This window comes from Bos javanicus, chromosome 15 (assembly GCF_032452875.1).
Source record: "Bos javanicus breed banteng chromosome 15, ARS-OSU_banteng_1.0, whole genome shotgun sequence".
Classification (NCBI taxonomy): domain Eukaryota; kingdom Metazoa; phylum Chordata; class Mammalia; order Artiodactyla; family Bovidae; genus Bos; species Bos javanicus.
The window spans coordinates 46,444,266-46,471,933 of NC_083882.1; the positions used below are offsets into that span (position 1 = coordinate 46,444,266).

Sequence of the window (27,668 nt, forward strand, 5' to 3'; positions counted from 1 at the left end):
TGCCCTGGAGAAGGAAATGGCAACCCACTCCAGTATTCTGTCCTAGAGAATCCCATGGACAGAGGAGACTGGCAGGCTACAGTCCATGGGGTTGCAAAAGTCAGACACGACTTAGCAACTAAACTACTACAAAAGCTCTAATACAAAATTAGAGAACAGTAAAATTCTCTTTCTCACTATAAAAACACAGTATGCTTTTAAGAATTTAGCTCATGTTAGTGTTGAATCATCCACATCAGCTAATACACTTTTGAAACTTTGTTAATTTTCGAATCAATCACACAGCGAGAACAGTAAAGCAGTTAAAGCAAGTTCCCTGAGGAAGACATTCTAACGTGCCCTTGTCTCTTTTCTGAAATTCTTTCCCTATCCTGCTTCTCCCATGTTCTTTATCTGGTGCTCACCCCAGGCCACCATAAAGAAACATGCACACACACATTACTCTTCCATTTGCAATAACGTTAACACCCAGGAATCACAGTGTAAACACAATTACAAATCACAATTATCTAATCACAATTATATAAATAAATATAAATCACAATTATAAACAAATGAATGAAAGAATAAATAAATAAATGAGTAGGATTCCTTAAAATCAGCTGATCTTTTAAAAGATGGGGAAAAAACACAAAAGTGAAACCAGTTTTTCACTTCCTGCTTGCCCTTTTACCACAGAAGGAGCTGAGGTCTAGGCTGGAGATTTCAATAAGCAAACTGCCAGACTCAGGAAAGGAACCTGCTCTGCTTTCTCACTCATCTCTCTGGAGCAAACTGAAGACAGGAGCTTGGCCTCCAGGAGACAGGTAAGTGAAGGAAAAGGAGAGTAATGGGTAGACAGAGAGATACAACAACATACTCAGAGACTAAAATAAAAACAGAAATTGATGGAAACGGGAATAGGGGCAGTCAGAGATCAAGGCAGATTAAGGCATGATGAGAACACAAATATGAATCTAACATTCTCATTGTTCCAATAAACAGCTCCAAATCTGAGGGAAAGGGAGTACATTATCAAAAGAGACAAAGAATTTGGTGACTTCTATCGTCAAATAAAAATAAATCTACACTGACATAAAAAGAGACTTCATTTGAAAGGATTATTGCAATAAAGGGAAAGAGACTATTGTAATAGAGAAAACAATTCAAACAGAACTGCAAGCATCTCAAAGGACAGGCAGAAAGGAATTTTCTTTTGTAGGGAAGGGTCAACAGGCTAGAAAGAACACAGAGTAGAGGGTGTGTATAAAAGGAAATATTTTTATTCTTAGGAGGGATCATTAAGGAGGGTTTGTAGGCTGGATCAGAAAGAGGATGGGTCAACATGAAGGGGGCTAAAAAGAAGAGAAGTTTAGTTAATGTTTAGTTTCAAACACTCCAACTGATCAAGGGGACAAACAGCTCAGTGAAAGCTTCATGAGGCAAAGAATGGAATTTAAAGGGTCTTTGTCTGATGGTATATTTAAAATAAGTACCAAGAAAGATCTACTGTATAGCAATAAAGAAAGAGAGAGAGAAAAGCAGTTTATTTTTAAAAAGGGGCTCTGTGTCTGGCCTCCTTATAAGTAATAGGGGAACACACCAACGAGTCTTACCTAAGTCATATGCAAAAAGGTGGCTCTTTGCAGTAATTTAATTCTCAGAGCACAAAAGGTTGCATGGAGTTCTTTTAACCATCACTGCTTTCCAAGAGCAAAGGACTCATGAAAAGTTTATTATGACTCATGTAAGTAAGAGGTGCTATTGTAAATACAGAGAAGAGGGGAACTAACTGGACCTGGAAGAATAAAGGAAGGCTTCACAAATAAGGAGAATTGGGTTAGGAGTATAGTGTCCTGGGAAATGCTCATCTAATATAATATTTTGCTGATCTAATATTTGAATTGATATCAAACAGATTAACAGGACAAAGTTAAGTTTAATTACATACTTACAGAATCCCCACCAAGACTCAAAGATGGTCTGGCAACTGAGGCATATATACCATCTCAAGCTAAGGAGAAGGCAGTAGGGATCTGGGGCTTCAAAGAGGAGGGAGACAATTCAGAAGATGGGAAGAGCAAATGATTGGTAAGCAAATGTTTGTGATGCCATGGAGATGTCTTTCTGATAAAAAAGCTGTGTCTGGTAATAGCTCTTTCTGGTACAGTGTTAGTCACTCAGTCACTCCAACTCTTTGCTACCCCACAGACTGTAGCCCACCAGGCTCCTCTGTCCATGGAGTTCTCCAGGCAAGAATACTGAAATGGGTTGCCATTTCCTTCTCCAAGACTTTCGGGTACAGGCCCTCTATATCATTCTTTTAGGCAGTTCAAGGAGAGGTAAAAAAGCTTTTCCTGAGTCTCCTGGGTCTTAATTGCCTTCTGCTCAGAACAATCCACATGTCAAAGTGGCAGATTTGGAGATGGCATATTCTGCTCCACCTCAACATACAGGGTTAAAAAAACTATGAGATTGAGGAAAGATGACAGAGTACAGCTTTTAAGGGAAGAAACTGAACTAGAAGTTCAGAAAAGGAAAGAGAGTGGTTGTAAAAAGAATTGGGTTGGGACTTCCCTGGCAGTCCAGTGGTTAAGACTTTGCTTTTTGAGGTTTGATCCCCAGTGGGGGAGCTAAGATGCCACCTGCCTTGCCACCAGGAAACCAAACCATAAGAGAGAAGTAATATCATAACAGAAGGCTCAGATGGTAAAGTGTCTGCCTACAATGCTGGAGCCTGTTTTCAGTCCCTGGGTCGGGAAGATCTGGAGAAGGAAATGGCAACCCACTCCAGTATTCTTGCCTGGATAATCCCATGGACAGAGGAGCCTGGTAGGCTACAGTCCATGGAGTCACAAAGAGTCAGACACAACTGAGCGACTTCACTTCACTTCACTTCAAAGAAAAAAAGGGGGGACTGGGTTGATTGTTGCCAGATTATGAGGGGGATTGAATGCTAGGGCCAAGTAATTTGATTATACCATAAACCAATAAGGATTTTTAGAGTTTTGTAAACAAGTTAATGACTTACCTATGAGTTTCAGGATGCACTGTGAAAGGTGGGCCATACAAGGACAGAGATACAGATTCGAGAGCTTATTATACAGAGCAGTCAAATAGCGCAAACTAATGCCCAGCACTTAGTAGGTTACTAAGAGGGACATAGTTTAGGTGAAAAAATAGGAAAAAATGGCTTCCAAGAAATAAAAGGTGCCCACATCACCATTTGCCCATCAAAATGGAATAATACCCGCAAAAGGCCAGAGTTAGGAATTCAAAATAAGTTTCTAACTGGATAAGCCATCCAACACCATAAATCCAAGTCCAAAGAGGACCTACAGAAATAGTAAAATCTACAGTAGGAGGTAGAGTTTAAGAGGCAAGCTAACATTTTGTTACTTTTTTCTTTTTTATTGAATATAATTCACATATAATATTAGTTAAACTGTGTGACATGATTCCATATGTGTATATATTGCCAAATGATAACCCACAGCAAGCCTAGTAAACAACCATCACCACACGGTTATACTTTATTTTCCTTATGATGAAAAATGCTAAGGTCTTCTTAGCAACTTTCAAATCACAATTGTGTATTATCAACTATAGTCATCATGCTGCACATAACATTCCCAGGACACATTCCTTTTATAACTGGAAATTTCAGCCTTTGTACCTCCTTCACCCATTTTCCGTCCTTCTCCCCCACCCTCTGGCAACCACCCATCTGTTCTCTGTATCATTTAGCTCGTTTTTGGTTATGTTATGTTTTGTTTTAGATTCCATATGTAAGTGAGATCATATGGTATTTATCTTTATCTGACATTTTACTTAACATAATGCCCTCAAGGTCAAACCTTGTTGTCACAAATGGCAGGATTTCTTCTTCTTCTTTTTTTTTTTTTTTTTGCTGAATAATATTCCATTAGAAATGTACCACACTTTCTTTATCCACCCATCCATCAATGGACATTTATGTTGCTTTCAACTTTGGTTATTATAAATAATGCTGGAATGAACATGGTCAGGGAAGGGGAGGATCTTTTCAAATTAGTATTTTCTTTTCCTTTAGATAAATACCCAGTGGTGTCACTGGTGGATCATGATATTTGATAGAAACTGGAAAAGGCTAGGCATTGCATAAAGAGCCTAAAGCAGCTCACGATTAGCAGCAGAGTCCTTGAACACATATTCTCTAACTACATGATCAAAAGCAGTCTCAGGTTACTCTCCATCCAATCGTTTGATTGCTTCTTTGCTAACACTTAACCTGAAATTATTTTCCTTCAAATATTTTGAAGCTTATGGTCTGCCTCCCTCAGTAGAGGTAAACACTAGAGGCGGGGAGCTAACCTGCTTTATTCATTGGTCAACACACAGTACCTAAAGAATTTCCCAGCATGCTGCAAGCCCTCAATAAATATGTGTGAAGTAAATGCTGATGTTTAAAAAATCTTTACCAAACTTCCAATCAGCAGTACTTGTATGATCTCATTCACTCAAAGGCACAGTATCATGATGGGTACAAGGGAGGAGAGCTGGTCAAGAAAGAGAAGCTCCCAGATTTAACAGGACAGAAAGCTGGAAAGGCTCCCTGGACTGGATAATTAGAATGTGAATATCAGGCTTCTAGAGAACTTTTTCTAGAAAAACGTGAGGGCAGAAGTGAAACTAAATAATAATAAGTGGATAGGATGCATTCAGCAATTTATTTCATCAACAAACATTTACTGAGCCAGAAGTGCTAAATTTGAAATTCCTTTTTGAGAAATCTGGCAATAAAAGAAATATAAAGAAAAGCTTACGGAGGAGGCAAGATCCACTCTATATAAAATGGGAAGATGTGTGTTTTCTTATCCAAAGTGAAGCAACCACAAAGTAAAATACTCAAGATATTTTAGACCCAAGATAAAGAGGAAAAAAAAAAAAAAAAAGCCCAACGGGAGGTGAGTAGCAGCAGGATTTAGAGAACAGAGTTAGTATTGCAAAGAGGTTGCTGCTGCTGCTGCTGCTAAGTCACTTCAGTCGTGTCCGACTCTGTGCCACCCCCATGGATTGCAGCCTACCAGGCTTCTCTGTCCATGGGATTCTCCTGGCAGGAACACTGGAGTGGGTTGCCATTTCCTTCTCCAATGCATGAAAGTGGAAAGTGAAAGTGAAGTCGCTCAGTCGTGTCCGACTCTTAGCAACCCCATGGACTGCAGCCTACTAGGCTCTTCCATCCATGGGATTTTCCAGGCAACAGTACTGGAGTGGGGTGCCAATGCCTTCTCCCTGGAAAGAGGTTAGGGATGCCTCTTCCTTAGGGACCAGAGGGAAGAACACAAGAATGGATAATAAACTCTTAATTTGAAGGTGACAATCTTTAAAGATGAGGAAGGTCTGACCACATAGCTTCTACACTCTGTAGAAATGGAAAGAGACGTCACCAAATGTGAGAGGAGCCTCAACTAATGCTCTCTTTGATGTAATCTTTCCTGCATTCATAGACCCCTCTCAATGCTTCTGGACTATCGGTTCAAAGGACCTACTCGGCCTTTTTCGAATTTATCTCTCTAGCCCCAAAGTGACTGGCACTTAGGACTAGACCAGTAAGTGTAAATTATATGTAAAATTATGAAGATGAGTCATTTGATTGTAGGAAGTGAAGAGAATGAAGAAGAATCAAACTAGACTTTTTGGGGTCCTGAGACACTGGGAAGATGGCAATAGAATGGATGCGTTGAGAAAACAAAAGGCAGAGAGAGGTTTAAACAAGTTACTGGGTGCAAGCTGGGATACACGTATATTCCACCTCAAGGGTCTCACCTGCTGGTAAGAAGTACAACTCTGTCCTAGGCTGTTCCCATGCTGGTTTCACATTCCCTTGGGCCCCCAGGGATTCAACTTTTTTTCTTCAGTCTCCTCAGTTATCCCAAAACATCCTCTAAACATTTGGCTGCTCCTGGTTCAGGTCCAAGTTCAGTTTCTTTCTGTCCTCAAGACAATGCCTCATGTTTCAACTGTACCTAAGGCATTTGCTACTAATCACTAGGTACATGAAGACAAAAATGCAAAAACCAAGGAAAGGGAAAAGATCTTCTCTTGCTATGTGGTTTTAGAATGCTCCCAGAAGCCTCACTAGGCTAAAAGCAAATTAGAATATGGGAATAAAATGGTCTCAAGGAAGTCATGTCTAAGTGTAAGCATACACTCCCGCATAAATGGGCCCTATGTTTTTGCATTTGAAAGGTCCCACAGAAGATGGAATCATGTGACTTACTCTATCCTAGTTTAAAATTATTTTCTTATTTTTACGTCAATTTTATTGAGAAATAACCTATGCACAAAAAAATGCATCCATTTAAGGTACACATATTGATGAATTTTGACAAGCTGAAACCACTAAACCCTTGAAACCATTCCCATGATCAAGACATAAAATATTTTCATGATCCCCCAAAATTTACAGTGCCCCTCTGCAGTCTATTCCTCTCTCTGCTCCAGTCCCAGGCAACCAGATGTGCTTTGGGTTACTATAAATTAGTTTGCACTTTATATAAATGGAATAATATAATAAGTATTCCTTCATTGATGCCTTCTTTCACACAGCATAATAAATTTTAAATTCAACCATGTTGTTGCTTGTATGAGTAGTTATCCATTTCTATTATTAAGCAGTATTTCATTGTATAGCATATTTTGTTTAACTATTGGATTGGCCAGAAAGTTCATTCAGGGGATGTTACACAAAAACCCAAAAGAACTTTTTGGCCAACCCAGTATCTATATATTTATGGATATTTTGAGTATTTCCAGTCTTTAGCTATTATGCAAAAATCTACTATGAACATCTATACATGAATCATTGTGTGGACAAAAATTTTTAATTCTCTTGGATAGATATCTAGAAGTGAAATGTCTGTGTCGTATGGTGTGTGCATGTTTCACAAATGCCTAACAAGTTTCTCAAATGGTTACTACCAATAGTGAGCCATGGTCTAGCTGCTCTACATCCTCTCTGACACTTGATATTGTCAGTCTTCTTAATTTTAGTCTTTCTAATGAGTTTGTTCTGTTTTCTCATTGAAGTTTTAATTTGAATTTCCCTAATGACTAATGACATTGACCATCTTTTCATGCACTTACTGACCACTCAATACCTTCTTTTATGAAATCAGCTATTCAAACACTTTGCCCTGTTCTTACTACATTCTCTTACATGTTATTGAACTGTAAGAGTCTTTATATAATTTGGATATCAGTTTTTTGTCAGATATATTCATTGAAAATATTTTCTTCCATTCTTATTTTGAACTTTAATTGTCCTAATGTAATTTTCAGAGAGCCAAATTTTTCATTTTGATTGTCTAATTGATCAGTTTTTTATGGCTCATGATAGCATATTGAAAAGCAGAGACATTACTTTGCCAACATAGTCAAGGCTATGGTTTTTCCTGTGGTCATGAATGGATGTGAGAGTTGGACTGTGAAGAAAGCTGAGCGCCGAAGAATTGATGCTTTTGAACTGTGGTGTTGGAGAAGACTCTTGAGAGTCCCTTGGACTACAAGGAGATCCAACCAGTCCATTCTAAAGGAGATCAACCCTGGGTGTTCTTTGGAAGAATTGATGCTAAAGCTGAAACTCCAATACTTTAGCCACCTCATGCGAAGAGTTGACTCATTGGAAAAGACTCTGATGCTGGGAGGGATTGGGGGCAGGAGGAAAAGGGGACGACAGAGGATGAGATGGCTGGATGGCATCACCAACTCCATGGACGTGAGTTTGAGTGAACTCTGGGAGTTGGTGATGGACAGGGAGGCCTGGCGTGCTGCGATTCATGGGGTTGCAAAAAGTCAGACACGACTGAGCGACTGAACTGAACTGAAGAAAGTTTTGCCCACTGCAAGGCCATGAATATTAATATTTTTCACTCTTCTTTCATCCAGAAGTTTAATAGGTTAATTTTTACATTTAAGTTTTGGTCTATTTTGAGTTATTTTGGGTGTGGTGTGATGAGGTATTTTGGGTGTGGTATAAAGCAGGGTCAATGATCAGCTTTTTTCCACATGGATATCCAATTGTCCCAGCACCATTTGTTAAATAGATTTTCCACTCCTCTTTGCAAATCGGTGTAGCATATATGTATGAGTGTATTTCTAGATCCTCTGTACTCTTCCATTTCCATGGACTTATATCTGTCATCAATACCATCTTGTTCTTGGTGGCTGTATGTAAGTCTTAAAATGAGACAATGCAATGACCTCTTTCTTTTTTACATACATAACCAAACCACATATACATGTGCAATTTACTTAGGACAAAAGAGTCAAAAATAAACATTGAGTTAGGGGATGTCAGAGAAGATCTCTGAATACAAGTTACCTGATGTTATTTTTCTGTCACATAGATGTCCACACAACTTTATCTGGGTTTTTCTTAGACAACGGGAAATTAAACAAAGATTAGGCTCTCCTTTTTTACAGGGGACAAGTCGTTTAATAATAACCCTAAATTTACCTGATAGTCTCTGAAAATCACCATTTCCCAGTGGCCTGACTTTTACCCTAAAGAACTATAAGTCTTTCTCTAGTTCTGTCCAACTGTACCCTCAAATCTGTCTCAGACGGACCATGTTCAGGCTTTTTAGCTCAGGAAATAAACAAACAGATTCTCAGTGGGTTTTCCATATAAGGTCTGAGATTATCAGCTTTCTTTTTATGTGACTATGAAAGATTTGAGCCCAATAACCATAAAACATGTGCCTGTGACTTTACCCTGATTAGGAACAACACAGACTAACTTTACAGTCCTCCTGGGATGGAACAAAGACTGCTTTGGTCTTTGCTCCTGGTCTCTTTGATCCTTCCTATACTGACCAATGACTTCTCAAACCATAGAGAAGATCATGCCATGAGATTAGAGTCTACCAGTATCTACAGTTTAATGAAGTATCCCAAATTGACCACATAAGCATGCCCAGATGGAGTATTAGAACACTGCCCATATTCCAGAACAATCTCTCATACTCTTAGCTACTTATCATTAATCTCTCTACTTCCTAACACTTTGCACTAGTCAGTACTCAGACTTGTGATATTATAAATTCATTTTGGCAGATATTTATCTTTCTGTATATGGAATCATATTATTTGTATTCTTTTGTATTTGGCTTGTTTCAAAATTTAAAATTGTGAGATTTTACCCATATTGTTGTGTTCACCATGATATTGTTTTTATTATTGTATGAATATATCACCTTTTATTTACCATGTGACTGTGAAAGGACATCAGGATTCTTTCCAATTTTTTACTTTTATTCATAGTGGTGCTATGAACATTCTGGTGGATATGTCTTGATGTGTGTTCACACACAGTTCTACTGCCATATACATAAGGATGAAAAACTTGACTTATTCCTGTCACTTATTTGTATGTACCCATAATTTCTTCCTTTGAATTTTTTTCTTGTCTACTTTTGTGATACCAACTGAGATTTCTTTATTTCATTTTATTATTTCATTAGTTAGGATGATGGACAGAGAAGCCTGGGGGACTACATTCCATGTGGTCACAAATGTTGGACCTGACTGAGCATGCACACACAGAGAGAGAAAGGAATCACCCTTTTATGTCATTACTAACTTTCATTCTTATCTGTCACATTCAAAAATAAATTTTTACCACCTTGGTACATTTTCACTATCATTACCACCACACACACACACACACACACACACACAGTATCCTCACCTATACCACCTCATCCAGTATTGAGCTAATTGGAATTTTTAAAGTTTTTATTGAAGTATAGTTGCTTCATAATATTGTATTAGTTGCTACTGTACAGGAAAGTGAGTCAGCTATACAAATACATATATCCTCTCTTCTTTGGATTTCCTTCCCATTTAGGTTACCACAGAGCACTGAGTACAGTTTCCTGAGCTATACAGTAGGCTCTCATTTGTTACCTATTTTATACATAGTATGTATATGCCAGTCCCAACTTCCCATTCATCCCATCCTCCTTTCCCTCTTGATACCTATCTATGTATTTGTTCTCTACATCTGTGTCACTATTTCTGCTTTATAAATAAATCATCTATGGCAATTCTTTCAAATTCCACATATATACATTAATATATGATACTTGATTTTCTTTTTTTGACTTAATTCACTCTGTATAAAAGTCTCTAGGTCCATCCACATCTCTACAAATGACCCAATTTCGTTCCTTTTTATGACTGAGCAATATTCCATTGTATATATGTACCACATCTTCTTTATCCGTTGCTCTGTTGATGGACATTTAGGTTGTTTCCATATCCTGGTTACAAACTCCTGGAGTTAGTGATGGACAGGGAGGCCTGGTGTGCTGCAATTCATGGGGTCACAAAGAGTCAGACACAACTGAGTGACTGAACTGAACTGAACTGAACTGAATCTATATGGAGGTCAAAGATTTCAAATGCTGAAGAGGCCTTCTTCAGGTTACAATCTCCCACATCTCCTAAAGGAAAGCATCTCCCCATTTTGAGACAACAAGAAAATAAGAGAATTGCTAAAACATTAGCAGAAAAGACAAACAGCATCTCCATTAACTTTCAGTCTATACCAAAATGTTGAAAGTTATTTTCCATGTTGCAGCAATTTCCATATTGCTATTTCCTATTATCTCCTAATTGGAAATTGGAAATTTCCAAATTGCTATTTCCTATTATCTCATGGCAGAAGCTTCAGGAGATGGGAAGTCACTTCTGAAAGAAAACCTACAGGATAGGCATTACTGACTGCAGTTATGGTATGTAGTTTCTAGTTAAAGTAAAAATCAAACAAACAAACAAAAAACAAACCTTGGCCTTAATTTAGACCCTTAAGACTTGATCTTTCCTTTCATTCTCCTATGTATGTAAGGTTCCCAATCTTTATTGGACTTGACATATTACCGTTAAACCCTATATTTATTCTCCCTGGAGTGGTGGGTCTGACATTCTACTTTCAGTTTTCATGGTCTCCTAGAAATTGGAACCTGCTTCTACCTTGGGGAGCTTCTCTTTTTCGTACATTTCAATTCTTGGTCCCATAAGATGCTCCAGTCCTTGGAATTTATTCATCCCATTCAAACAGCCTTTGTCTCTTTTCATGATGTTTTCCCTGTTACACTTGCCACTTTTCAGGTTACTTTAGTTCACAGGCCAATCTTAACTGAATATCATCTCTTAAAATTTGCCTCTACCGCCTGGAATAGGTATAGGCACCAAATGAATTCCATGTACAGAGCTATTGCTCAGTTATAATCCTAAACCACCTAAACTCCAAGTCCCTTTGGTCAACTAAAAGGATATCTTGAAGGTTATATGTATCTCCATATAATAGACATCTTACTTGTTTGGATGGCATACACTCCCTGGGCTATGCTTCTCTCTTAATTCCTTTCTATACTATACCCTGATACACTGAAAAATTCCCTGAAACCTAATCTGCATATGTATTCCTTCCAAGTTCTCTGGTTTAGGTCTTCAAGTCTCCACTAACAGTTCCTTTCTCCAGATTTTCCTAAACTGTGAAGCATGCACTTATAAGTAAGAGTATCTGATTCTCCTTTGGCTAGGTGGTGGCAAACTCCTTTAGATCCTCCACCCCTGCAGTGGAATTTACCTCATTGAGTCCCACATCCCTCTGGGCACTGAGACTGTGGTTCCATCAGAGACTTTAGAAAAATCTAAAGATAGGAGGTGTTACATTTATTGAGCTCTTAGTATACGTCAAATACTGGACTGAGGAATTTACAGACAAATGGATAGAGAAGCTGTGGTATATATGTACAACAGAATATTACTCAGCCATAAAAAAGAATACATTTGAGTCAGTTCTAATGAGGTGGATGAACTTAGAGCCTATTATACAGAGTGAAGTAAGTCAGAAAGATAAAAACAAATATGGTGTATTAACACATATATATATGGAATCTAGAAAGATAGTATTGATGAACCTATTTACAGGGCAGCAATGGAAACAATCCTAAAAGATGATGCTGTGAAAGTGCTGCATTCAATAGGCCAGCAAATCTGGAAAACTCTGCAGTGGCCACAGGACTGGAAAAGGTCAGTGTTCATCCCAATCCCAAAGAAAGGTAGTGCCAAAGAATGCCCAAACTACCACACAATTGCACTCATCTCACATGCTACCAAAGTAATGCTCAAAATTCTCCAAGCTAGGCTTCAACAATACATGAACTGTCAACTTCCAGATGTTCAAGTTGGTTTTAGAAAAGGCAGAGGGACCAGAGATCAAATTGCCAACAGCCGATGGATCATTAATAACAGCAAGAGAGTTCCAGAAAAACATCTACTTCTGCTTTATGGACTATGCCAAAGCCTTTGACTGTGTGGATGACAACAAACTGGAAAATTCTGAAAGAGATGGGACTACCAGACTACCTGACCTGCCTCCTGAGAAACCTGTATGCAGGTCAGGAAGCAACAGTTAGAACCGGACATTGACAATAAACTGGTTCAAAATCGGCAAAGGAATACATTAAGGCTGTATACTGTCACCCTGCTTATTTAACTTATATGCAGAGTACATCATGCAAAATGCCAGGCTGGATGAAGCACAAGCTGGAATCAAGACTGCTGGGAGAAATATCATAATCTCAGATATGCATATGACACCACCCTTATGGCAGAAAGCGAAGAAGAACTAAAGAGCATCTTGAGGAAAGTGAAAAAGTTGAGGAGAGTGAAAAAGTTGGTTTAAAACTCAACATTCAGAAAGCTAACATCACGGCATCTGGTCTTATCACTTCATAGAAAATATATGAGGAAACAGTGACAGACTTTTATTTGGGGGGCTCCAAAATCACTGCAGATGGTGACTGCAGCCATGAAATAAAAAGACGCTTATTCCTTGGAAGAAAAGTCATGACCAACCTAGACAGCATATTAAAAAGCAGAGACATTACTTTGACAACAAAGGTCCATCTAGTCATAGCTATGGTTTTTCCAGTAGTCATGTATAGATGTGAGAGTTGGATTATCAAGAAAGCTGAGCACTGAAGACTTGATGTTTTGAGCTGTGGTGTTAGAGAAGACTCTTGAAAGTCCCTTGGACTGCAAGGAGATCCAGCCAGTCCATCCTAAAGGAAATCAGTCCTGAATATTCATTAGAAGGACTGATGCTGAAGCTGAAACTCCAATACTTTGGCCACCTGATGCGAAGAACTGATTCATTGGGAAAGACCTTGATGCTGGGAAAGATTGAAGGTGGAAGGAGAAGGGGATGACAGAGGATGAGATGGTTGGGTGGCATCACCAACTCAATTGACATGAGTTTGAGTAAGCTCCGGGAGTTGGTGATGGACAGGGAGGCCTGGCGTGTTGCAGTCCATGGGGTTGCAGAGTCAGACACATCTGAGAAACTGTACTGAACTGAATGGAAACACAGACACAGAGAACAGATCTGTGGACACAGTAGGGGAAGGAAAGGTTGAGATGCATTCAGAGAGTAACATGGAAACACACATTACCATATGTAAAATAGATAGCCAGTGGGAATTTGCTATATGATGCATAGAGCTCAACCCAGTGCTCTGTGACAACCTAGAAGGGTGGGATGGTAAGTTGGAGGGAGGTTCAAGAGGGAGGAGACATATGTATACTTGGCTGATTCATGTTCATGTATGGCAGAAACCAACACAATACTGTAAAGCAATTATCCTCCAATTAAAAATAATAATAAAAATTATTTTAAACACACCCTCCCCAAAAAAGAGGATAAGGGTTTGCCTTACAGATATCAACCAAACTAGAAGTCCTCTAGGAAGCTTAAGGGTATTGTTTCCTACTATTTCATCAGGAGGGCAAGGCTTAGAAGGGTTTGTCTGGAAAAGAGCTATAAATGTGGTTTTTGCCTAGAGGAGTGAATCCCACTGACATTTACAGAAGATCCACAAAGCTCTTGAGAAAACCTGTTCAGCAGAAACACTACTAAGCTGATGTTGGAGAGAGTGTCTGTTTATGTCTGTCAGATATAGCTGGTTTAGAGTATTGTTCAACTCCTCTATTTGCTACTGATATTCTAACTGTTTATCCATATGGAAAGTACAGCATTGAAATCTCCAACTATTATTTTAGAACTGTATATTTCTGCTTTCACTTCTCAATTTTTGCTTCCTATGTTTTAGAGTTCTGTTGTTAGGTTCCTAGGTTTATATCTTCCTCATAGGTTCACATTTTAATCAATATTTAGTGTTCCTCCTTGCCGCTTGTAACAATTTTCAGCTGAGTCTATTTTATCTGATCATAGCACTGATATCTCAGTTCTCTTTTAGTAACTATTTGCCTGGAATGTCCTTTTCCTTTCTTTTACTTTTGACCTATTTGTTTTGGATATAAAATGAGTCTTTTCTAGATAGCATGTATAGCATTTTGCTTTTTAATCCATTTTGAGAATATTTACCTTCTAATAGAAGAGTTTAATCCACTTATTATTACTGATAATGAAACATTTATTTCTGCAATTTTGCTTTGTCTTTCATATGTTTCATATCTTGTTTGTTCCTCAATGTCACCATTAACTGCCTTCTTTTGTGTTTGGCATTTTTGTAGTGTATGATTTTGATTCCTTTCTAATTTATTTTTCTGTATATTTAAAAGTTATTATATCATTGGTTGTGCTGGAGCTTACAATCAACCTCACAAACATGTAAATATCTATTTTGAAATATCATATTAACTTCCATAGGTATGTAAAAATTCTGTTCCTACATTTCTCCATCCCTCCCCCCTTTATGTTACTGTGTCACAAATTACATCTTTCTACTTTGTGTGCCCATTTAACATAGGCTTATCATTCCCATTTTATGATTTGTCTTTTTGATCAAACTGGGAAAGGAAAAGGAGTCACAAATGGAAAATACACTAACACTGGCTTATGTATTCCTTTCCCTGTGTTATTTCTTCCTGTGGCTTCAAGTTTACTGTCTAGTGTCCTTCCATTTCCACCTGAAGGTCTCTTTTTAGCATTTCCTATAGGACACATCCAGCATTACCAACTCAATGAACATGCATTTGAGCAAACTCCAGGAAATAGTGAAGGACACGGAAGCCTGACAGGCCACAGTCCACAGGGTCACAAAGACTGGGACACAACTCAGCGACTGAACAAACAGGACACATCTACTAGTGATGAATCCCCTCAGCATTTGTTAATCTGGGAATGTCTTACCGTCTCCTTTATTTTTGAATGATAGTTTTGCCAGGTATAGAGTTATGGGCTTTTTCTTTCTTTAGGTGCTTTAAATATGTCATCGCACTGCCTTCTGGCCTCCATGTTTTCTGCTAAGATGTCCAGTCTTTTTCTTAATGAGTCTCCCTTAAAGAGGACATTCAGTTCTCTTCTGCTGCTTCAAGGTTCCTCCTTTGTCTCTGACTTTTAAAAGTTTTATTAGAACATGTCTCAGGGTGGATCTCTTGTGTTTTTCCTTCCTAAAGTTCATTGAGCTTCTTGAATGTGTAGATTCATGTATTTAATCAAAGTATGACTTGCTGGTCATAGTTTCTTCAAAATTCTTTTGCATCCCTTTCTCTCTGTTCTCTCCTTATGAAACTTCCATTATTTGATGTTCTATTGTTGATAGTGTCTCACAGATCTCATAGGCTCTCTTCATTTTTGTTCATTCCCTTGTCTTTAGGGATATGACTGGATAATTTTTAAATGACTTCTTTTCAAGTTCTCTGATTTTCAACTCTGACTGCTCAAATCTGATGTTGAAATTCTTAGTGAATTCATTTCCGGTATTGTAATTTTTAACCTAGAATTAGTTTGGTCCCTTTTTATAACCTGCATCTCTTTAGAGGTGTACACTCTTTCAGGAATATCATTCCCCTGGAGTTATACAATTTTTGTGCATGATTTCCTTTACTATTTTAAGCATATTTAAGCCACTTGAATTAAAGGCCTTGCTGAGTAACTTCTATGACTTGATTCCTCATAGTTTCTATTAATTTTTCTATGAATGGGTTATATGTTCTTGTTTCTTTGCAAGTTTTTTAAATTTTTTGTGGAAAGCTGAACGTTTTGTATTTTATAATAAGATAACTCTTGAAATCATAAACTTTCTCGTGCTCAGGGCTTGCTTTGGTTGGTTCCTGTGGGTTTTGGTTATATGTCTAGCACTTTTCTACCTTTTCCTCTAAAAATATTAGTGGTATGTGCTCTTAGGAATGTGTCCTTTATCTTATGGTAAGTTTATGCATTGTTTTAAGTTTTTTTTCCCTGGAAAAAACAAAAACATACCCAAAGCAACAACAGCAAGAAAAAACATACCCAAAGCAACAACAGCAAGAAAAAAAAAACACCTCTTTGCATACTGGCTCAGTGTTTAGCATGCCTTGAATGCTTTGTTGTTCAGTCACTCAGTCATGTCCAACTCTTTGCGACCCCATGGACGGCAGGACACCAGGCTTTCCTGTCCTTCACCATCTCCCAGAGCTTGCTCAAACTCATGTCCATTGAGTTGGTGATGCCATCCAACCATCTCATCCTCTGTTGTCCCCTTCTCCTTCTGCCTTCAATCCTTCCCAGAATCAGGGTCTTTTCTAATGAGTCGGCTCTTCGCATCAGGTGGCCCAAGTATTGGAGCTTCAGCTTCAGTATCAGTCCTTCTAATGAATGTTCAGGCCTGATTTCCTTTAGGATGGACTGGTTGGATCTCCTTACAGTCCAAGGCACTCTCAAGAGTCTTCTCCAACACCACAGTTCAAAAGCATCAATTCTTTGGAGTTCATCCTTCTTTATGGTCCAACTCTCACATCCATTCTTTGACATTACCTTTCTTTGGGATTGGAATGAAAACTGACCTTTTCCAGTCCTATGGCCGCTGCTGAGTTTTCCAAATTTGCTGGCATATTGAATGCAGCACTTTCATAGCATCATCTTTTATGATTTCAAATAGCTCAACTGGAATTCCATCACCTCCACTTTGTTCATAGTGATGCTTCCTAAGGCCCACTTAACTTTGCATTCCAGGTTATCTGGCTCTAGGTAAGTGATCACACCATCGTTGATTATCTGGGCCGTGATGATCTTTTTTGCATAGTTCTTCTGTGTATTCTTGACACCTCTTCTTAATATCTTCTGCTTTTGTTAGGTCCATACCATTTATGTCCTTTATTGTGCCTATCTTGATTCCAGCTTGTGCTTCATCCAGCCTGGCATGTGGCATGATGTACTCTGCATATACATTAAATAAGCAAGGTGACAATATACAGCCTTGACATACTCCTTTCCCAATCTGGAACCAGTCCATTGTCCCATGACCAGTTCTAACTGTTGCTTCTTGACTTGCATACAAGTTTCTCAGGAGACAGGTAAGATTATCTGGTATTCCCCTCTCTTTAAGAGTTTTCCATAGTTTGTTGCAATTCACACAAAGGATTTAGTGTAGTCAGTGAAGCAGAAGTAGCTATTTTTCTGGAATTCTCTTGCTTTTTCATGATCCAACAGATCTTGGCAATTTGATTTCTGCTTCTTCTGCCTTTTCTAAATCCTTCAAAAATTAACCAGGGCCTTTACAATTCTGCCTTAGCCTTTAGTTTCTGCTTCTCTTGAACCTAAAGATCATTAGAGGTATAAATCCTACACAGGGAACTTTTTACTGTTCCACTTCCCCACAAAATGTCTCTTCTCAGTCTTTCTTGCCAAGTTTTCAGCATGTCTATTGTTTACCTCAACCTTAACATCTTCCCCCAGAGAGGAGGGGTTGTCTATTTACCTTTCTTGTCTGCAAGGAATGCCCTCCATTTGGCTGCATTCTGATGGAGCTGTGTGCTGCCCAAAACAAAAACCAACTGCCTTTCTTCAGTCTTTCAGATAATCCCCAGAGGGCTCCAATTAGACAAACACAATCTTTGAGATCAGGGTCTGCTCCTTTCCCTTTGAAAGCAGGGACAAAGGTCTCAGAATGGGAACGTGGCCTATAACTTCATGACTCTCTCAAGCAAGGGAGGAAGGTGGCCCAAAGGCAAGTAAAAATGCCACAACACTCCCCTCCCTTTTTTTTTTAATTTAAATTTATTTATTTTAATTGGAGGCTAATTACTTTACAATATTGTATTGGTTTTGCCATACATCATATGAATCCTCCATGGGTGTACACATGTTCCCCATCCTGATTCCCCCTCCCACCTCCCTCCCCGTACCATCCCTCTGGGTCATCCCAGTACACCAGCCCCAAGCTTCCTATATCCTGCATCAAACCTGGACTGGCGATTCATTTCTTATATGATATTATACATGTTTCAATGTCATTCTCCCAACTCATCCCACCCTCTCCCTCTCCCACAGAGTCCAAAAGACTGTTTTATACTTCTGTGTCTCTTTTGCTGTCTCGCATACCGGGTTATCATTACCATCTTTCTAAATTCCATATATATGCGTTAGTATACTGTATTGGTGTTTTTCTTTCTGGCTTACTTCACTCTGTATAATAGGCTCCAGTTTCATCCACCTGATTAGAGCTGATTCAAATGTATTCTTTTTAATGGCTGAGTTATACTCCATTGTGTATATGTACCCCAGCTTTCTTATCCATTCATCTGCTGATGGACATCTAGGTTGCTTCCATGTCTTGGCTATTGTAAACAGTGCTGTGATGAACACTGAGGTACACGTGTCTCTTTCAATTCTGGTTTCCTCGGTGTGTATGCCCAGCAGTGGGATTTCTGGGTCATAAGGGAGTTCTATTTCTAGTTTTTTAAGGAATCTTCACACTGTTCTCCATAGTGGCTGTACTAGTTTGCATTCCCACCAACAGTGTAAGAGGATTCCCTTTTCTCCACACCCTCTCCAGCATTTATTGCTTGTAGACCTTTTTCTTGATTAGCACACATAAACCTTTAATTGTTTTCCAGATTTTCAACAGAGTAGATTCTGATGTTTTTTCCTCATTTATTGTTTCAGTAGAAGGATGGACCCCTGGAGTTACTTATCCCTTCATATTTGCAGATGTGCTCCCATGTAATTTACTTTTCATAATGGTTGTGCTTAATAGCTGTCTTACAAAATCCTGAACATTTAACAATTTTCTCATGAGACAGTACAGGCTGGTTCCAGGATACCATGAAATATGGTCACTGAAGGCATAACAGATGTTTACAGAGGTTTCTGAGAGGGCACTAAGAGGGAATCTATAAGAAAAGTTTCCCAAATCAGTAAGAATTGAAGGCCTATGACTGAGATTTTATTCCTCCCTGAAAATACTCTTGTATGCTTTTCTAACCATTTTATCACTTATTCTTGTCCCCTACACATACCACACTTCTAATCTCAATGAGAGTTTCTCACAACATAGACCCTTACCCGCTCTAGCTCTCAGTTATCAGAACTGCTGAAGATTTTAGGCCCCTTTCAGCATGCAAAGTAATAAAATATTGCAGTATCATAAGATAAATGTCAGGTAATATTCTAAATCAAGCCTTTGTAGAGGAAAATGTATGAACCAAAATTTCATAGGCTGTGTTATTATTTTAAACATTATGGTTATAACTAGGGTCATAGGATATAAAAACAGTACTGAAATGTTTATTTCTAAACTAAACTTCTGTTGCAAGAATGAAGTTGAGACAGAGTCTATAGTACATGACAATATTTCCTTATGTGGAAAAGTTTTCTATCCTTGCCAAGACATTGCTAAATTTAAAAAAAAGAAGAAAAACTATTGTTTCTGGAAAATGAGAGAAAGAGAAATAAAACTGAAAGCATTTCCACAGCAGTGGGTAGAAGCAAAGGAGGGGCTCACTTTGACAGCTGGGTGATGAATATGGCTTATATGTGTGATGTTCCACCCAGGGGCACTCACACACAGACACACACAAGATAATCCACTTTATAATCAGTAGTCCTCTTCTTATAATAATATTATATTTATTATAACATTATAATAATATTATAATATTATTATTTATTATATCAATTTATGTATGAATTATCTGTCTCCTCACCCTGGGTGAGCAAGGACGTCTCTGTCTTCTTCAGTGAGCAATCTATAGAACCTAGAACATTACTGGCAAATGACCAGTATTTGTAAACACTGAAATAAATGTGGGGCATCCTTGGTTTGGGCTTCCCTGGTGGTTCAGATGGTAAAGAATCTGCCTGCAATGTGGGAGACCAGGGTTCAATCCCTGGGTTGGGAAGATCCCCTGGAGGAGGGCATGGCAATCCACTCCAGTATTCTTTGCCTGGAGAATCCCCATGGACAGGAGTCTGACAGGCTACAGTCCACGGGGTCACAAAGAGTTGAACACGACTGAGTGACTAAGCACAGCACAGCACAACCTTGGTTTATTTTTGTATTAAACTAGCTTAGATAAACACAAGAAAGAAGAAAACAGTTTCATTGGTCTTAACAATCAGTAAGATGAAGACAGAGTACAAAAATATGTTATTTAACTTAGCAATCAGAGACTGAAGGACAGGATTGTGGTATTAAAAGTCATATGGCACAACCTAAACTTACGAAAAATAGTAAACAGAATGTTCATTAGCTTATTTAGCCATAATATATTCATATTTGAGGGCTTCCCTGGTGGCTCAGATGATAAAGAATCCGCCTACAGTGTGGGAGACTTGGGTTCAATCCCTCGGTTGGGAAGATCCTTTGGAGGAGGGCAGGGCAACCCTCCTCCAGTATTCTTGCCTAGAGAATCCCCATGGACAAAGGAGCCTGGTGGGCTACAGTCCATGGGGTCACAAAGAGTCAGGAGCAACTAAGCACATTCATATTTGATGACTCAGAGAGTAAAGAATCCGCCTGCAGTGTAGGAAACCCAGATTTGACCCCTGGGTTGGGAAGATCCCCTGGAGAAGGAAATAATTACCTACTGTAGAACTGCCTAGAGAATTCCATGAACAGAGGACACTGGGGGACTATAGTCCATGGGGTTGTAAAGAGTCAGACACGACTGAGCAACTAAGCACAGCACAGCACATATAGTCATACTAAGATAATGTTTCAAGTTTTTGGAAATATTATAGTGAAAGGAATAAACAGGCTGAGAACTTAAAGAGGAGACAAACACCAACCTGTATTTATCTAGAATAGGAATGCCTGAGCATGTCTGGGGGCTAATATGAAACAATCAGGGGATAAGGACATGCAACGAATGAAATAAGGATAAATGAGAGAACAAAGCTCAAAGATGGTGGATAAACCTTATGCATTCTCTGGAGAAGGGAATGGCAAACCACTTCAGTATTCTTGCTTTGAGAACCCCATGAACAGTATGAAAAGGCAAAAGGTATGACACTGAAAGATGAACTCCCCAGGTCGGTAGTTGCCCAATAGGCTACTGGAGAAGAATGAAAAAATAACTACAGAAAGAATGAAGAGACAGAGCCAAAGCAAAAACAAAGCCCAGTTGTGGATGTGACTGGTGACGGAAGTAAAGTCCGATGCTGTAAACAGCAATATTGCATAGGAACCTGGAATGTCAGGTCCATGAATCAAGGCAAAATGGAAGTGGTCAACCAGGAGATGGCAAGAGTGAACATCAACATTTTAGGAATCAGTGAACTAAAATGGACTGGAATGTGCATATTTAATTCAGATGACCATTGCATCTACTACTGTGGGCAAGATTCCCATAGAAGAAATGGAGTAGCCCTCATAGTCAACAAGACTCAAAAATGCAGTACTTAGGGGAAAAAAAAACCAGAATGATCTGTTTACTTCCAAGGCAAACCATTCGATATAACAGTAATCCAAGTCTATGCCCCCACCAGTAATGCTGAAGAAGCTGAAATTGAACAGTTCTATGATGACCCACAAGACCTTCTAGAACTAACACCCAAAAAAGATGTCCTTTTCACTTTAGGGGACTGGAATGCAAAAGTAGGAAGTAAAGAAACATCTGGAGTAACAGGCAAATTTGGCCTTGGAGTATAAAATGAAGCAGGCCAAAGACTAACAGTGTTTTTCCAAGAATAAGCACTGGTCATAGCACACACCCTCTTCCAACAATAAAAGAGAAGACTACACATGAACATCACCAGATGGTCAATAACGATATCAGGTTGATTATATTCTTTGCAGCCAAAGATGGAGGGCTCTATACAGTCAGCAAAACAAGACCCAGAGCTGACTGTGGCTCAGATCATGAACTCCTTATTGCCAAATTCAGATTTAAATTGAAGAAAGTAGGGAAAACCACTAGACCATTCAGGTATGACCTAAATCAAATCCCTTATGATTATATAGTGGAAGTGACAAATAGATTCAAGGGATTAGATCTGATAGAGTGTCTGAAGAACTATGGACAGATGTTCGTGACACTGTACAGGAGACAGTGATCAAGACCACCCCCAAGAAAAAGAAATGCAAAATGGCTTTCTGAGGAGGCCTTACAAATAGCTGAGGAAAGAAAAGAAGCTGAAAGCAAAGGAAAAAAGGAAAGATATACCCATGGGAATGTAGAGTTCCAAATAGCAAGGAGAGATAAGAAAGCCTTCCTCAGTGATCAATACAAAGAAATAGAGGAAAACAATAGAATGGGAAAGACTAGAGATCTCTTTAAGAAAATTAAAGATACCAAGGGAACATTTCATGTAAAGATGGGCAAAATAAAGGAAAGAAATGGTATGGACCTAACAGAAGCAGAAGATATTAAGAAGAGGTGGTAAGAATACACAGAAGAATTATACAAAAAAGATCTTCATGACCCAGATAACCATAGAGCCAGACATCTTGGTATACAAAGTCAAGTGGACCTTTGTTCATCACTATGAACAAAGCTAAAGGAAGTGATGGAATTCCAGTTAAGCTATTACAAATCCTAAAAGATGATGCTGTGAAAGTACTTCACCCAATATGCCAGGAAATTTGGAAAACTCAGCAGTGGCCACAGGACTGGAAAAGGTCAGTTTTAATTCCAATCCCAAAGAAGGGAAATGGTAAAGAATATTCAAAGGACTGCACAATTGCACTCAATTCACACGCTAGCAAAGTAATGCTCAAAACTCTCCAACCCAGGATTCTATACTACATGAACCGTGAACTTTCAGATGTTCAAGTTAGATTCAGAAAAGGCAAAGGAACCAGAGATCAAATTGTCTACATCCTTTGGATCATAGAAAATGCAAGAAAATTCCAGAAAAATAGCTACTTCTGCTTCGTTGACTACACTAAAGCCTTTGTGTGAATTGGAAAAACTTTGGAAAATACTTAAAGAGATGGGAATACCAGACCACCTTATCTGCCTCCTGAGAAATCTGTATGCAGGTCAAGAAGCAACAGTTAGAACCGGACATGGAACAACAGACTGGTTCCAAATCGGGAAAGGAGTATGTCAAGGATGTATACTGTCACCCTGCTTATTTAACTTATATGCAAAGTACGTCATGCAAAATGCCAGGCTGGATGAAGCACAAACTGGAATCAAGATTGCCGGGAGAAATATCAATAACCTCAGAAAAGCAGATGACACCACCCTTATGGCAGAAAGTGAAGAAGAACTAAAGAGCCTCTTGATGAAAGTGAAAGAGGAGAGTGAAAAAGTTGGCTTTTAAGCCAGCATTCAGAAAACGAAGATCACAGCATCTGGTCCCATGACTTCATGGCAAATAGATGGGGAAACAGTGGCAGACTTTATTTTGGGGGGCTCCAAAATCACTGCAGATGGTGACTGCAGCCATGAAATTAAAAGACGCTTACTCCTTGGAAGGAAAGTTATGACCAACCTAAACACCATATTAACCGACTCCACTGTTCTTGCCTGAAGAATCCCAGGGATGGGGGAGACTGGTGGGCTGCTGTCTATGGGGTCACACAGAGTAGGACACGACTGAAGTGATTTAGCAGCAGCAGCAGCAGCAAACACCACATTAAAAAGCAGAGACATTACTTTGCCAACAAAGGTACATCTATCAAAGCTATGGTTTTTCCAGTAGTCATGTATGGATGTGAGAGTTGGATTATAAAGAAAGCTGAGCACCAAAAAATTGATGCTTCTGAACTGCGTGTTGGAGAAGACTCTTGAGAGTCCCTTGGACTGCAAGGAGATCCAACCAGTCCATCCTAAAAGAGATCAGTCCTGAGTGTTTGTTGGAAGGACTGATGTTGAAGCTGAAACTCCAATACTTTGGCCACCTGAAGCAAAGAACTGACTCATTGGAAAAGACCCTGATGCTGGGAAAGGTTGAAGGCGGGAGGAGAAGGGGACGACAGAGGATGAGATGGTTGCATGGCATCACCAACTCAAGGGACATGAGTGGGTAAACTCTGAGAGTTGGTGATGGACCGGCAGGCCTGGTGTGCTGCAGTCCATGGGGTCACAAAGAGTCGGACACAGAGCGACTGAACTGAACTGAATAGGTATACAGTCATATCTCATTTTATTGTGCTTTGTGGATATTCTGTTTTTTACAAACTGAAGTCTTGTGGCAACCCTGCATTAAGCAAGCCTACAGGCACCAATTTTTTTTTCTCTCTACAACCCCTGGCAACCACTGATCTATTTTATAGTCTCCATAGTTTTGACTTCAACTATTTCATATAGTTGGAATAATAAAGTATGTAGCATTATCAGACTATTCTCTTTCACACAGCAATGTGATTTAAGAGTCTTCTTTGTCTTTCACAGCTTTATAGATCAATTCTTTTTTTTTTTTCTAAACAGTAATAATAACCTAGATGGCATATTAAAAAGCAGAGACATCACTTTGTCAACACAGGTCCATATAGTCAAACCTATAGGTTTTCTAGCAGTTATGTACAGATGTGAGACTTGGACCATAAAGAAAGCTCAGTGCTGAAGAACTGATGCTTTCAAATTGTGGTGCTGAAGAAGACACTGTCTCTATAAATTACGTTGGGAAGAACTGATGCCTTAACAATATTAAACATAAATACCTCTCCATTTATATAGATATTCCTTTATTTCTTTCATTAGAGTTTTGTAGTTTTCCTTATATAGATCTTGCATATATTTTATTAGGTTTATATCTAAGTATTTATTATGCAAGGGTACTAGTTTAAATGGTATTGTGTTTTTAACCTCAAATTCCAATGGCTTATTGCTAGCATATTAAAAAACAATAGTTTTGTATTCTAACCCTTATATTCTACTACCTTGTTGTATTCAGTAATCAGTTCCAGGAGATATTTTGTTGATTCTTTGGCATTTTTTACATACTGTCATCTACAAACAAAGACATGTTCTATTTATTTCTTCCCAAATCAGTATATTTTTATTTCCTTATCTTATTAACTAACTCTTCCAATAGAATGTGTGATAGGAGAGATGAGACGGGATATCCTTAACCTATTTTTCTTTAAGAGGACAGTTTCTAGGTTCTTAGCATTAAGTGTAATGTTAATAGTAGGGCTTTTGTTAATGTCTTTTATCTAGTTCAGTAAGTTCCCCTCTATTCTTAGCTTGCTGGAAGTTTTAATAATGAATAAGTATTGGATTTTGTCAAATGGGTTCTCTCCATGTGGTTTTTCTTTTCAGTTCATTGTAGTATATTACATGAATTGATTCTGAACGTTGAATTCACTTTGCTTACCTGAGGTAAATCCCACATGGTTGTGGTATATAACTCCTTTTTACATTATTAGATTTAATTTGTTAATTTTTTTTCATAAGAGATATAGGTTTTCAGTTTTCTTTCTTATAATGTCCTTAAATGGTTTTGGTATCAGGGTAACACTGACCTCATGAACTAAATTAGGAAGTACTTCTTCTGCTTCTGTCCTCTGAAAGAGATTGTAGATATTTGGTAGTTTCTTCCCTAAATGCTTGGTAGAATTCACCAGTGAATTCCACTGGGACTAGTGATTTCTGTTTTGGATGGTTGTTAAATATTGATTCAATTTTTTTAACAGACACAGGCCTATTTAGATTATTTATTTCCTCTCATGTAAGCTTAATAGTTGGTCTACCAAGGAATTGATACCTTTTATCCAGGCTATCAAACGAAAGAGCAAACAGTAAAGATGCTTGGAATGATTTCTATTTTTTTTAATTTACCAAGGCTAGACTTATGGCCCAGGATGTGATCTATCCTGGAGAAGGTTCCATGTGCGCTTGAGAAAAAGGTGAAATTCATTGTTTTGGGATGAAATGTCCTATAGATATCAATTAGGTCTAACTGGTCTATTGTATCGTTTAACGTTTGTGTTTCCTTGTTAATTTTCTGTTTAGTTGATCTATCCATAGGTGTGAGTGGGGTATTAAAGTCTCCCACTATTATTGTGTTATTGTTAATTTCTCCTTTCATACTTGTTAGCATTTGTCTTACATATTGCGGCGCTCCCGTGTTGGGTGCATATATATTTATAATTGTTATATCTTCTTCTTGGATTGATCCTTTGATCATTATGTAGTGACCATCTTTGTCTCTTTTCACAGCCTTTGTTTTAAAGTCTATTTTATCTGATATAAGTATTGCTACTCCTGCTTTCTTTTGGTCCCTATTTGCATGGAAAATCTTTTTCCAGCCCTTCACTTTCAGTCTGTATGTGTCCCCTGTTTTGAGGTGGGTCTCTTGTAGACAACATATGTAGGGGTCTTGTTTTTGTATCCATTCAGCCAGTCTTTGTCTTTTGGTTGGGGCATTCAACCCATTTACATTTAAGGTAATTACTGATAAGTATGATCCCGTTGCCATTTACTTTATTGTTTTGGGTTTGAGTTTATACACCGTTTTTGTGTTTCCTGTCTAGAGAATATCCTTTAGTATTTGTTGGAGAGCTGGTTTGGTGGTGCTGAATTCTCTCAGCTTTTGCTTGTCTGAAAAGCTTTTGATTTCTCCTTCATATTTGAATGAGATCCTTGCTGGGTACAATAATCTGGGCTGTAGGTTATTTTCTTTCATCACTTTATGTCTTGCCATTCCTTCCTGGCTTGAAGAGTTTCTATTGAAAGATCAGCTGTTATCCTTATGGGAATTCCCTTGTGTGTTATTTGTTGTTTTTCCCTTGCTGCTTTTAATATTTGTTCTTTGTGTTTGATCTTTGTTAATTTGATTAATATGTGTCTTGGGGTGTTTCGCCTTGGGTTTATCCTGTTTGGGACTCTCTGGGTTTCTTGGACTTGGGTGATTATTTCCTTCCCCATTTTAGGGAAGTTTTCAACTATTATCTCCTCAAGTATTTTCTCATGGTCTTTCTTTTTGTCTTCTTCTTCTGGGACCCCTATGACCCTAATCTCAAAAATATACAAGCAACTCCTACAGCTCAACTCCAGAAAAATAAATGACCCAATCAAAAAATGGGCCAAAGAACTAAATAGACATTTCTCCAAAGAAGACATACAGATGGCTAACAAACACATGAAAAGATGCTCAACATCACTCATTATCAGAGAAATGCAAATCAAAACCGCTATGAGGTACCATTTCACACCAGTCAGAATGGCTGCAATCCATAAGTCTACAAGCAATAAATGCTGGCGAGGGTGTGGAGAAAAGGGAACTCTCTTACACTGTTGGTGGGAATGCAAACTAGTACAGCCACTATGGAGAACAGTGTGGAGATTCCTTAAAAAACTGGAAATAGAACTGCCTTATGATCTAGCAATCTCACTGCTGGGCATACACACTGAGGAAACCAGAAGGGAAAGAGACACGTGTACCCCAATGTTCATCGCAGCACTGTTTATAATAGCCAGGACATGGAAGCAACCTAGATGCCCATCAGCAGATGAAT

General features: G+C 38.6%; 1 protein-coding gene across 1 annotated transcript in view; it reads left to right on the plus strand.

Annotated features, from left to right (window-relative positions):
* The first annotated feature begins 660 nt into the window (after nt 1-660).
* The window catches only part of LOC133226704 (interferon-induced very large GTPase 1-like), a 42,110-nt gene continuing 15,102 nt past the window's right edge, over nt 661-27,668 (plus strand). The window contains 2 exon segments of the mRNA XM_061380563.1: nt 661-806; nt 1,937-2,070. Coding sequence (XP_061236547.1) covers nt 2,064-2,070 — 7 coding nt within the window. The 5' untranslated portion in view covers nt 661-806; nt 1,937-2,063.